The sequence below is a fragment of the Homarus americanus genome, unplaced genomic scaffold, assembly GCF_018991925.1.
Source record: "Homarus americanus isolate GMGI-L3 unplaced genomic scaffold, GMGI_Hamer_2.0 scaffold29965, whole genome shotgun sequence".
Taxonomy (NCBI): Eukaryota; Metazoa; Arthropoda; class Malacostraca; order Decapoda; family Nephropidae; genus Homarus; species Homarus americanus.
The window spans coordinates 22,884-35,000 of record NW_024711516.1 but is presented as its reverse complement, the minus strand read 5'-3'; the positions used below and the strand labels follow the sequence as shown (position 1 = coordinate 35,000).

General features: G+C 45.5%; 1 protein-coding gene across 1 annotated transcript in view; it reads right to left on the bottom strand.

Moving 5' to 3' along the window:
* Window positions 1–62, bottom strand: part of LOC121858587 (dipeptidase 1-like) — a 25,340-nt gene extending 25,278 nt beyond the window's left edge. Inside the window, 1 exon segment of the mRNA XM_042355082.1 lies at window positions 1–62. This exon segment is cut by the window's left edge and continues 13 nt beyond it. Within this exon segment, the coding sequence (XP_042211016.1) occupies window positions 1–62 (62 nt within the window).
* Between the last annotated feature and the right edge of the window lie 12,055 nt (window positions 63–12,117).

Here is a 12,117-nt window from a genome sequence, read left to right as displayed (position 1 = left end):
AACACACTGAGGAACAAGTCTGTGTGAACATTTTTCCCACGTTTGTGAGGATCCTTACTCATGTGGGACTGCCAGGCATAGGATTATTTTAACAACAGTAATAATTTCACTTTTTATTACACACATAAGCGTTTATCATAAACTATAATGAAATTCATGATTATAGTGTCATAATCATACTGTCTAATTATTATACTAAGTCTCATTGTCACTGTAAATATTGAAAAAAGCAAAAGACAGTTTCCAGTACGATATCTGCATCATTGGCCTCGGCAGCGTCCTATACTACAGGTCTATCATCAGTGTCCATCAACATGCGGTGGGGTAAGGTCAGTCGCTTCTCTGTGGATCAACCAGACACAGAGACCAACTCCCTATCAATTATTAACTAACCTCGATTATATTTATTTTTTTATACATTTTTTTTGCTTCATTGAGCTAAGTTAAGGGCCTCGTCTATTGTAGTCCAGTTACATGAATTTTGTAGCCTGTAATCCCGGTTATTGTCTCTACATAATACAAGTTCTAAATTACTTTTCGAGTAGGAGCTCAGGTGGAACAATACATTTCAATAATACTCGACGTGTTGGAGGTATAACTCGGTGTGGTGGGGGGGGGGGTAAAACTCGAGAGGCTGACCTGATTAAAAGCTACAATTTGATGTCAGTCATTTGTTGTATGTATTCTTATGAGCTGTATGAACGGATATACATACATACATGCATACATACATACACGGTACACCATCACTACATACACACATACATACATACACTGCAGGTCTTCAACTGCCCCTTCCACCTGAGTAAATTAATTGTAATACATTTTTCCTTCACTACATCATTACATTAAGAGGTATTGAGTTAATTGATCTCCTTAACCAAATGTATTAAAGTTTTTCCAATATTTGGTTAATTAATACACCGTAATGGTTTAATTTAATTACCTTCATTACAATCACTCAGTCAATATTTATTTTATCTTTTTTTTAATATCGTCCGTTTGTGTATTTGTCGGTAAAGCATCTGAGGGATGGCGACCACGGCCCCTCCTCTCACTCCGGGGACCACAACTGTTAATATTATCTCTGTCTTCCCCTGTCCATCCTAACCTAACCTAACCTAACCTAACCTAACCTAACCTAACCCAACCTAGCCTAACCTAACCTAATCTAACCCAACCTAGCCTTGCCTAACCTAACCTAACCTAACCCAACCTAGCCTAGCCTAACCTAACCTAACCTAACCCAACCTAGCCTAGCCTAACCTAACCTAACCCAACCAAGCCTAGCCTAACCTAACCTAACCTAACCTAACCTAACCTAACCTAACCTAACCTAACCTAACCTTAATTTTACCCATTAATATCTCTATCCTGGTCCTTCAATCATTAATTTTACCCACAGTCTGGAATGTAACTCCATTAAGTGAGTGGCTTAATGGAGTTACAGCCAGTCACTTAATGGTGTTACAGCCAGTCACTTAATGGAGTTACAGCCAGTCACTTAATGGAGTTACAGCCAGTCACTTAATGGTGTTACAGCCAGTCACTTAATGGAGTTACAGCCAGTCACTTAATGGAGTTACAGCCAGTCACTTAATTGAGTAACAGCAACTCACTTAATGGTGTTACAGCCAGTCACTTAATTGAGTAACAGCAACTCACTTAATGGTGTTACAGCCAGTCACTTAATTGAGTAACAGCAACTCACTTAATGGTGTTACAGCCAGTCACTTAATTGAGTAACAGCAACTCACTTAATGGTGTTACAGCCAGTCACTTAATTGAGTAACAGCAACTCACTTAATGGTCTGCAACACCAAATTAAAGTCGGTTCCTTCATTTCTGTGCAACAAGTTAGTGTACAGTACTTAGTCTATAGTTCAGGTCTGGGGGCAGGGATGGGAGGGGCAGGGGATGGAGGGCAGGGCGGGAGGGGCAGGGATGGGAGGGGCAGGGATGGGAGGGCAGGGATGGGAGGGCAGGGTTAACACGGACGTAGAGAGAGGGAAGTAGAGGGAGATAAACAAAGAGAGAGAAGGAGAGTTTATGGTCCGCTTCACTCTTATTGTTCCGGCCACAAGTGACGTGCGAGGGGGGGGAAGAAGAGGAGAGAAGGAGGGAGAGAAGAAAAGGAGGGGAGGAGGAGAAGAGGGACGGAGGAGGAGGAGGGGGGGAGTAAGAGATGGTGGGAGGAGGGGAGGAAGAAGAGATGAATGTTAAAGATGGAAGAAGAGAGAGAGAGAGAGAGAGAGAGAGAGAGAGAGAGAGAGAGAGAGAGAGAGAGAGAGAGAGAGAGAGAGAGAGAGAGAGAGAGAGAGAGGATAATTACATGTACTCACTCTTATAGTTCCGGCAAGAGAGTGTGGATTCACGGGCACCAGGAGGAAGGAGGAGAGGAGACGGAGAGGAGAGGAGACGAGACGGAGAGGAGAGGAGGAGAGGAGAGGAGACGGAGGAGAGAGGAGAGGAGAGGAGGGAGGAAGATAGTGGAGATAGTGGAGATACAGAGAGAGGGAAAGGGAAAAGGGGAGCCAGACTGGGAGAAAGGAGGGGGGAGGGAGGGGAGAGGCAAAGAACAGGAAGAAAGAAGGGAAGGAAAGGTGGAAGAGAGGATAGAGAGAGAAGTAAAAGGGAGGGAAGGAGAGAGAGAGAGAGAGAGAGAGAGAGAGAGAGAGAGGAGAGAGAGAGAGAGAGAGAGAGAGAGAGAGAGAGAGAGAGAGAGAGAGAGAAATCACTAGTAATTTGTATTTCCAGTTTTTCTTGGCAGTCCTCAGCCAGAAATATGATCCCCAGTAAAACGATATTCACAAGGAAGCCCTTCAACCAGACCCCAGATATTCCCTAGATATTTCCAAGCTAATTTTTCCTCTTAACTAAACACACAAAATCCTTAAGTTCATGTAGAGTCTGTGTGTGTGTGTGTGTGTGTGTGTGTGTGTGTGTGTGTGTGTGTGTGTGTGTGTGTGTGTGTGTGTGTGTGTGTGTTGTAATTAACGAGACACCCTCCAGTTCAGAGAGAGAGAGATAGAGAGAGAGAGAGAGATAGAGAGAGAGAGAGAGAGAGAGAGAGAGAGAGAGAGAGAGAGAGAGAGGTGGGGGGGCGGGGCGGGGTATCGCTCAACCTTGGCCGGGTAAATCACACCTTCTCCAAGAGTGAATATTTTGACACACCTTAGCGGCACCTGAGTCTGAAGCTGGATGTGTCTCTGGGGTCGGATTTGTCTCGAGGCCAGCCAGTATTTAGGCCGGATTTGTTCCCGAGGCCAGCTGTGTCTGGGGCCGGATTTGTCTCTGGAGGCCAGCTGCATCTGGGGCCGGATTTATTTAGAGCTGAAGGTGTCTGAGGCCGGATGTGTCTCGGAGGTCAGCTGTGTCTGGGGCCGGATTTATTTAGGAGGCCGCTGTGGCTCCGGGGGGTCGATTTGTTCCGGAGGCCAGCTGTATCTGGGGCCGGATTGATTTTAGGAGGCCAGCTGTGTCTGAGGCCGGATTTGTTCCTGAGGCCAGCTGTGTCTAAATGGATTTAACCCCGGAGGCCAGCTGTGGGGGCCGGATTTGTCCGGGAGGTCAGCTGTGTCTGGGGCCGGATTTGTCTCGAGGCCAGCTGTATCTGGGGCCGGATTTATTTAGGAGGCCAGCTGTGTCTGAGGCCGGATGTGTCTCTAGTGCCAGCTGTGTCTGGGGGGCCGGATTTGTCTCGGAGGCCAGGTGTGTCTGGGACCGGATTTGTCTCTGGAGGCCAGCTGTATCTGGGGCCGGATTTGTCTCTGGAGGCCAGCTCTGAGGACGGATGAGCCAGCTGTGTCTGAGGCCGGATTTGTCTCGGAGGCCAGGTGTGTCTGGGACCGGATTTGTGTCTGAGGCCGGATGTATCTCTAGTGCCAGCTGTGTCTGAGGCCGGATGTGTCTCAAGTGCCAGCTGTGTCTGAGGCCGGATGTATCTCTAGTGCCAGCTGTGTCTGAGGCCGGATGTGTCTCAAGTGCCAGCTGTGTCTGAGGCCGGATGTGTCTCTAGTGCCAGCTGTGTCTGAGGCCGGATGTGTCTTAGGAGCCGGCTGAGAGAGAGAGAGAGAGAGAGAGAGAGAGAGAGAGAGAGAGAGAGAGAGAGAGAGAGAGAGAGAGAGATATATAAACAGAGAGAGAGAGAGAAAAAGCTCATTCCCCCAAAACCTTTACATAATCACACGTACACCAGCCTCCTCGAACCAAGGACTTGAGGAGCCACAACACGAGTTACTGTTTCCACTTAACCACGGCCTCCAACCAGGTGTCCAAGACCGCCTAGGTATTTGTAAAACACACGATGGTTGGTGAGTTATTGCAGAGGTTTATAAGAACAGGGAGGAAAGGGGGAATGGAGGGAGAGAGAGGAGAGAGATGAGGGAAGGAAGAGAGGGAGAGAGAATGAAGAGAGGGATGAAGGAAGGGAGAGAGGGAGAAGAGGAGCGAGATGAAGGAAGGAAGAGAGGGAGAAACAAAGAGAGAAGGAGAAGAGGAGCGAGATGAAGAAGGGGAGAGAAAGACAAAGAGAAAGAAGGAAAGATTAAATGAAGAGAACGAAAGATACAAAGAGAGGAAGGGGGGAAGCTCGCCTCACCAACAAAATGTGCTCTCATTACTCGAGGTAAGACTATAACAGTTTGGGGTAAAAATGGGAAATATTGGAAGTTGAGGAAGATTGGGCGAATATTTATAATCATCAGGTAATATTGATGGAGTATTTATCTATAGGGAAGAGTTCTGGTTCTTAGGAGAGGAAGGAATGGTAACACAACACAACACAACACAACACAACTCAACACAACTAAATGCACCTAACCATTATTCATAGGTGAGTGGGGGTGTAGGTGGGGGGTGGTAGAGGGGTGTAGGTAGGGGGGGGGTGGGGTAGGGGGTGTAGGTAGGGGTGTAGGTAGGGGGTGCAGGTAGGGGATGGTGGGTGGGTGTGTAGGTAGGGGTGTAGGTAGGGGGTAGGGGGTAGGTAGGTGTGTAGGTGTAGGTAGTGGTGGGGTGTAGGTAGTGGTGTAGGGGTGTAGGTAGGGGGTGCAGGTAGGAGTGGTGTAGGGTGGGTGTAGGGTGGTGGGGTAGGTAAGGGGTGGTGGGTAGGGGGTGTGTAGGAGGCAGGTGTGTAGGGGTGTAGGTAGGGGTGTAGGTAGGGGCGGGGTAGGGGGTGGTGAGGGGGGTGTAGGTAGGGAGGTGTAGGTAGGGGTGCAGGTAGGGGGTGTAGGGGGGTGCAGGTAGGGGGTGTGGGTAGGGGGTAGGTAGGTGTGTGTAGGTAGGGGGTGGTGGGTAGGGGGTGTAGGTAGGGGGGTGTAGGTAGGGGGTGTAGGTAGGGGGTGTAGGGTAGGGAGGTGTAGGTAGGGGGTGGTAGGGGTGTAGGTAGGGGGTGTAGGGTGTAGGTAGGGGTAGTGTGTGTGTTCAGTTCACAGACACACACACACACACACACACACACACATACACGCACGGGGGGGGCAGGTAGTGGAGAAGACCCGGAGAATTAACCCATTTCTCAACCCTCAAGACGCCTTAGAAAGTTACCTCTCTAAGGTTCCTACGTTAGATTCTCCTCTTAAATGGAGATGTGGGAACGTATCTAACTGACTCAATTAGGCTAAAACACCGCGGCGACTCCCTAAATGGCGTAGCAATTACACAGAACTTAAGCGTCTACTCTCTGTTGAATACTCTCCCTTCGTGTCACCTTAGAGAGAGAGAGAGAGAGAGAGATTAGGGGCAAGTCACGGTATGGAATCGAAGGGGAGGATGACAATAGTGTTTTGAAAGCTGATTTTGTTTACATACATACATACATACATACATACATACATACATACATACATACATACATACATACATGCATACATACGACGAAGATTTAACCCTTTCGTCCTCAGAAGGTCAATCACGGGAGGTGGTGGGGTGAGAGCAGGTGGGGGAGGGAGGACCATGTTTTGGGGAGTTCTTCAAGTGGCTCCCCCTCCCCCTGCTGTCTCTCTCTCTCTCTCTCTCTCTGTCTCTCTCACAGCGGGGTAGACATGGTTGACAGGCTCACACATTTTCGCTCTTCTCTCCACACCATAATGTCTCTTTAACCCTACTAAGACCATCTCCTGTCTTGGTTGTATTTTGGCTGTTGTGTTTTGCTTCAGTGTTGTGGTTTTTATTATTGTTTTTTGTTGTGTTTTAGTGAGTTTCTTTTCAGTGAATTTTGTGTTTTTCATGTTTGTATTTTTGGAAACGTCAGGTTAAGGGAAAGTATAAAGGGAAAGTGCGTTTAATGATCCTTCCTTGCTGACGTTGTAGCAAGAAAGAACGTCAGCGAGGAACGTCATTTTAGTTCATGATAGTAATTTGATTGTGTATGTAGTAACGGAGAGGTGTGTAATAGAAGGCAATAGAGGTTTAACTCCATATGTAGAGAATGGGGGTGGAAAGAGAGAGAGAGAGGTAGAGAAGTGGGGGGTGGAAAGAGAGGTAGAGAGAAGTGGGGGGTGGAAAGAGAGGTAGAGAGTGGGGGGGTGGAAAAGAGAGAGAGGTAGAGAGTGGGGGGTGGAAAAGAGGTAGAGAGTGAGGGAGGTGGAAGAGAGAGAGGTAGAGAGTGGGAGGGTGGAAAGAGAGGTAGAGAGTGGGGGTGGAAAAGAGAGAGGTAGAGGTGTGGGGGGTGGAAGAGAGGTGAGAGAGTGGGGTGGAAAGAGGTAGAGTGTGGGGTGGAAGAGAGGTAAGAGGTGGGGGGTGGAGAGGTGGGGAGGTGTGTGGAGGTGGGGGTGGACAGAGAGGTGGGGGTGTGGGAGGGGTGGAGAGTAGAGTGTGGCCAGGTGAGAGAGTGAAGGTAGAGAGAGTGGGGGGTGGAAAGAGAGAGAGAGAGAGGGAGAGAGTGTGTGAGTGAGAGAGGTGGGGGGGGTGGAAAGAGAGAGAGAGAGGTAGAGAGTGTGTGAGTGAGAGAGATGGACAGAGAGAGAAAAAGATAGAAAGAGAGATAAAAACCAAAAATCAAAATAAGTAAACAAAACAGAAATGTCAAAATGCCTCACCTAGAGACTTCCGGCCGTGCTGTTTCTTTCTCTCTCTCTTTCTTTCTTTCTTTCTTTCTTACGTTCTTTCTTTTTTTACGTTTTTACTTATTTCTCCTTTTTCATTCTTTCTTTCTGTTTCTTTTTATATTTCTTTATTTTTCTTTCTTTCTTTGTTAAATTCTTTCACATTAGAGCCACGTTACTTCCTCTCTCTCTCCTCTACTTTCTCTCACTAGCTTTCCCACCCTCCCCTCCCCACCCTCCCCTCCTCCCCCTCCACTCCTTCTCCCTCCCTCAGTACCTCCTCCACTCCTCCACACCCTCCTCTCCACTCCCTCCCCTCCCTCCTCCCCTCCCTCCCTCCCTCCCTCTCCCTCCCCCCTCAGTACCTCCCTCCCCTCCCATCCCTCCTAACCCTCCCTCCCTCCCTCCCCTCCCTCCACATGCCTCCCTCCCTCCATCCATCCTCCTTCTTCCCCCCTCCCTCCATCCCTCCTCCCCCACTCTCCCTCCCTACTCCTCCCACCCTCCTCCCTCCCTCCCTCCCTCCCCTCCCTCAGTACCTCCCTCCCTCCCCCTCCCTCCCTCCCCTCCCTCCCACCCCTCCTCCCTCCCCTCCCCTCCCTCCCTCCCTCCACTCCCTCCCTCCCTCCCTCCCTCCCTCCCATCCCTCCCTTCCCTCCCTCCTCCCTCCATCCCCTCCTCCCTCCCTCCTCCCCTCCCTCCCTCCCTCCCTCCTCCCTCCCTCCTCTCCCTCCCTCCCTCCCTCCAAGTACCTCCTCCCTCCATCCCTCCTTCCCTCCCTCCCTCACACCCTCCCTCCCCACAGTTTTAATTACAGTTCCCCTGACAGTCATTATCTCTCGACTGTGTCTCTCAATACACTGTCCCAACCCTTATGATGAGGTCTCTCTGTCTCTCTCTCTGTCTGTCTCCCTTTCTCTCTCTCTGTCTGTCCTCTCTCTCCTCTGTCTTTCTGTGTATCCTCCTGTCTCTCTGTCTCTGTATATTTTTGTACGTATGCCTATCTCTGTCTGTTTGTCTGTCTCTTTCTCTCTGTCTGTTTGTCTGTCTCTTTCTCTCTGTCTTTATCTATCTCTCTGTCTCTTTCTCTGTCATTTGTCTGTCTCTTTCTCTCTGTCTTTATCTATCTCTCCTCTTTCTCTCTGTCTGTTTGTCTGTCTCTTTCTCTCTGTCTTTATCTGTCTCTGTCTGTCTCTTTCTCTCTGTCTGTTTGTCTGTCTCTTTCTCTCTGTCTTTGTCTATCTCTGTCTGTCTCTCTTCTCTCTGTCTGTTTTGTCTGTCTCTTTCTCTCTGTCTTTATCTATCTCTGTCTGTCTCTTTCTCTCTGTCTGTTTCTGCTGTCTTTGTCTATCTCTGTCTGTCTCTTTCTCTCTGTCTGTTTGTCTGTCTCTTTCTCTTGTCTTTGTCTGCTCTGTCTGTCTCTTTCTCTCTGTCTGTTTGTCTGTCTCTTTCTCTCTGTCTTTGTCTATCTCTGTTGTCTTTTCTCTGTTTGTCTGTCTCTTTCTCTCTGTCTTTGTCTATCTCTGTCTGTCTCTTTCTCTGTGTCTCTTTCACTCCTCCCTTTTTCTCCTTCTTCAACCCCCTCTCCCTCTTTTTCCTCCCCTTTCTTCCTCTTCCTCCTCTTCCTTTTAATCACTAAATCGCGAAGAAAAACTAAACACCAAAAACAAAAAATTCTTAATAACGAAAAATTCGAAAACTCTTAAAAAAAACATGAAAAGTAAAAAAAAAAAAAAAAAAAATGATGTAAAGATAAAAAATTAAACAAGATAAAATAATTCTAAAGACAAGAAAAAAACAACATTAATTCTCCTTAACTAAATACCGAAAAACAGGAGACTTTTGAAAACACTAGAATTTGTGGAGTGAAGAAACAGCATTGAAGGGTTAAACTCTCACGAAGACTGACGGTGGTGGTAAACAAGAGAATTACTACTTATTAAGATAGACTTTTGGGCCACAACACGAGGGAGGATCTTGAAATGTGGGACTGGAAAATGTCAGAGTTGTTGGTTTCGCTGATTGAAAACCTTGTTGAGAGAGGAGAGGAATTGAGGATGGAGGGGAGGAGAAGGGTGAGGTGGAGGAAGGGGAGGGAAGATGTTTTTGGTGGTGTTAGAGTCGACACAAACAAGGGTGAGATAAGGAATATTTTTACGTGTAGTATATGAGGATAGATAGATAGATAGATAGATAGATAGATGATAGAGAGATAGATGAAAAGGAGCATAAAGGAGAAAGAGAGAGAGGATGGAGAAAGAGAGAGAGAGGGAGCGGCGTGGGGACATAAGACAGAGTGAAGGCATGGGAAGAGAGACTGAGAGAGAGGATATACCTGTCTGTTTAATTAGCAGGTGAGTTGATGTCAGACAGAAGCGGCAGTCTACCTCAACCTAATTATTTACACACACACACACACACACACACACACACACACACACACACACACACACACACACACACACACACACACACACACACATACACACACACACACACACACACACACACACACACACACACACACACACACACACACACACACACACACACACACACACACATACACACACATACACACACACACACACACACACACACACACACACACACACACACACACACACACACACACACACACACACACACACACACACACACACACACACACACACACACACACACACACACACACACACACACACACACACACACACACACACACACACACACACACACACACACACACACACACACACACACACACACACACACACACACACACACACACACACACACACACACTTACACACACACACACACACACTAGTGAACCTTTACAATAGAACATTTCGTTATTACTCGTTGAGGAAGTTTAATAAGTCGCCAGTGTTTGATGGCTCGTGGGAGACAGAGAGAGAGAGAGAGAGAGAGAGAGAGAGAGAGAGAGACTTTTTTATGGTTAGGTTAGGTAATATAATGAAACACTCTTGGCTATTCTCCAATACTCATGAATATTTTATGTGAAGATTACAAGGGGAGAGAATATCTGTAATCTTCCCAGCGGCTCAATACTCCATTACTGTAATGTTGTGTACGAACGAGACAAAATACAACAGATATTATATGTAAGAAAAAACGGTAAATTAGAAAACAATTAGATTTAGATTTTTTTGTGTTAAATTATTTACTAAGAAAATATTATGTTTTTTTTCGGTTTCTTTTATTGTTTAGTAGAAAGAAAAAAATATTGAGACGGTAGAAATTATAATTTTTTTTCATATTTTTTTTTAAGCAAAGAAAAAATACTACTTTGAAAATATTAATTAAAATTTGTATGTATATTTTTTTATTAAATGACATATGAAGTAAAAATTACAATGTAGAAATTAAAATCCATTAAATTTGTATAGTAATTAATCTCAATTACAGTATATAGGAGAGGAAGAACCAATTAAAAAATTAAAAATTAAAAATATATAAAAACTTTGTAAAATTATCCAACTTTTTACATTAATATTTTTCTAGACTACAGACGACAAACTACCGCCGGTAATTACCATAATCATGAATAAATAATAATAATATTTTTATTTTAGGTTTTTATTTTATCAAGAACTGAAAATTACATTGAGTGTAATTAACATAATCATGAATAACTGCTAATTTGGTCAACATTTGGAGGAATTTTTAAAACCAGGATGATCTAGGATAAGTCTCTGATGTTTTATACTGTACTGGGGAAAAATAACATCCCTCTTCTGGTAAAACCTTCCATCTGTAAAGTTGGCTTGGGTTAGGTTAGGTTAGGTTAGGTTAGATTGGGTTTGGTTAGGTTAGGTTAGGTTTGTTCGGTTTCGTTAGGTTAGCTTAGGTTAGGCTGGGTTGGGCTAAGTTAGATTCAGTTGGGTTTGGTTAGGTTAGGTTAGGTTTGTTCGGTTTCTTTAGGTTAGCTTAGGTTAGGCTGGGTTGGGCTAAGTTAGATTCAGTTGGGTTTGGTTAGGTTAGGTTTGTTCGGTTTCGTTAGGTTAGGTTGAGTTAGGCTAAGTTAGATTCAGTTGGATTTGGTTACGTTAGTTTGTGTTAAGTTACGTTGGTTTAGGTTAGGTTACGTTACGTTGGGTTAGATTAGGTTAAATCCCTTCCAAAACACAATGCCCCAAATATCACATCTTGCTGTCGTCATTCCACATCACCATGTAGAGCTCTGTTCCTTCAAAATCAATTACCACCGCAGCCTGTTGTCAGAACGTCATCATCAGATACGAAGCTAAAATCCGCTTTATTGCATAATTGATAGAGGCGTCCCATAACCTAGATGAAATATGTAACAGTTGGGGTTTATGCAAATATCCGTTTTTTTGTGTGTGTGTGTTTTTACATATATGCTGCTACCATTTAGTTTATTTGAAGGGCCACGGGAACTACTTTTGAGACAGATAGATAGAGGGCGGAAAACGGTAAGAGAGAGAGAGAGATAAATAGAACAGACAGAAAGGGAAAGACAAATAGAGTGAGCGTGTTAGAGAGAGAGAGAGAGAGAGAGAGAGAGAGAGAGAGAGAGAGAGAGAGAGAGACTAAGCATTTTATTGAAACACGACCTAATTAGCTTTTCATAGCGTTGTGAAGCCTTGTTATACAGACTTTGGCTTCTGTAAAATCTGATATTACTGTCCTTCTATTTACCTGTGTAATTGACGTCGGATATACCTGTCTAATACCTCACAACTTACCTAATATACCTGTCTGATTTACCTCATTTACCTGTCTAATGCCTCATATACCTGTGTAATTTACCTCATATACCTGTCCAATTGACGGTCAAATATTGATGACGTGGGTAATGGTGTTTATATATGTGTGTGTGTGTGTCTGCGTCGTAAGGGTCTCTCTCTCTCTCTCTCTCTCTCTCTCTCTCTCTCTCTCTAGTTTAAGACGTATACAAGTGTCGGGGCGGGCCAGCAACCTCCCTTTTTAGTTTTAAAGCTCCTCCGTCTCTGCTACAACCCCACGATAGTCTCTCAGGGCCTTTACCCCTACAACAACCTCTACGATATTCCTCAGGGCTCCTACC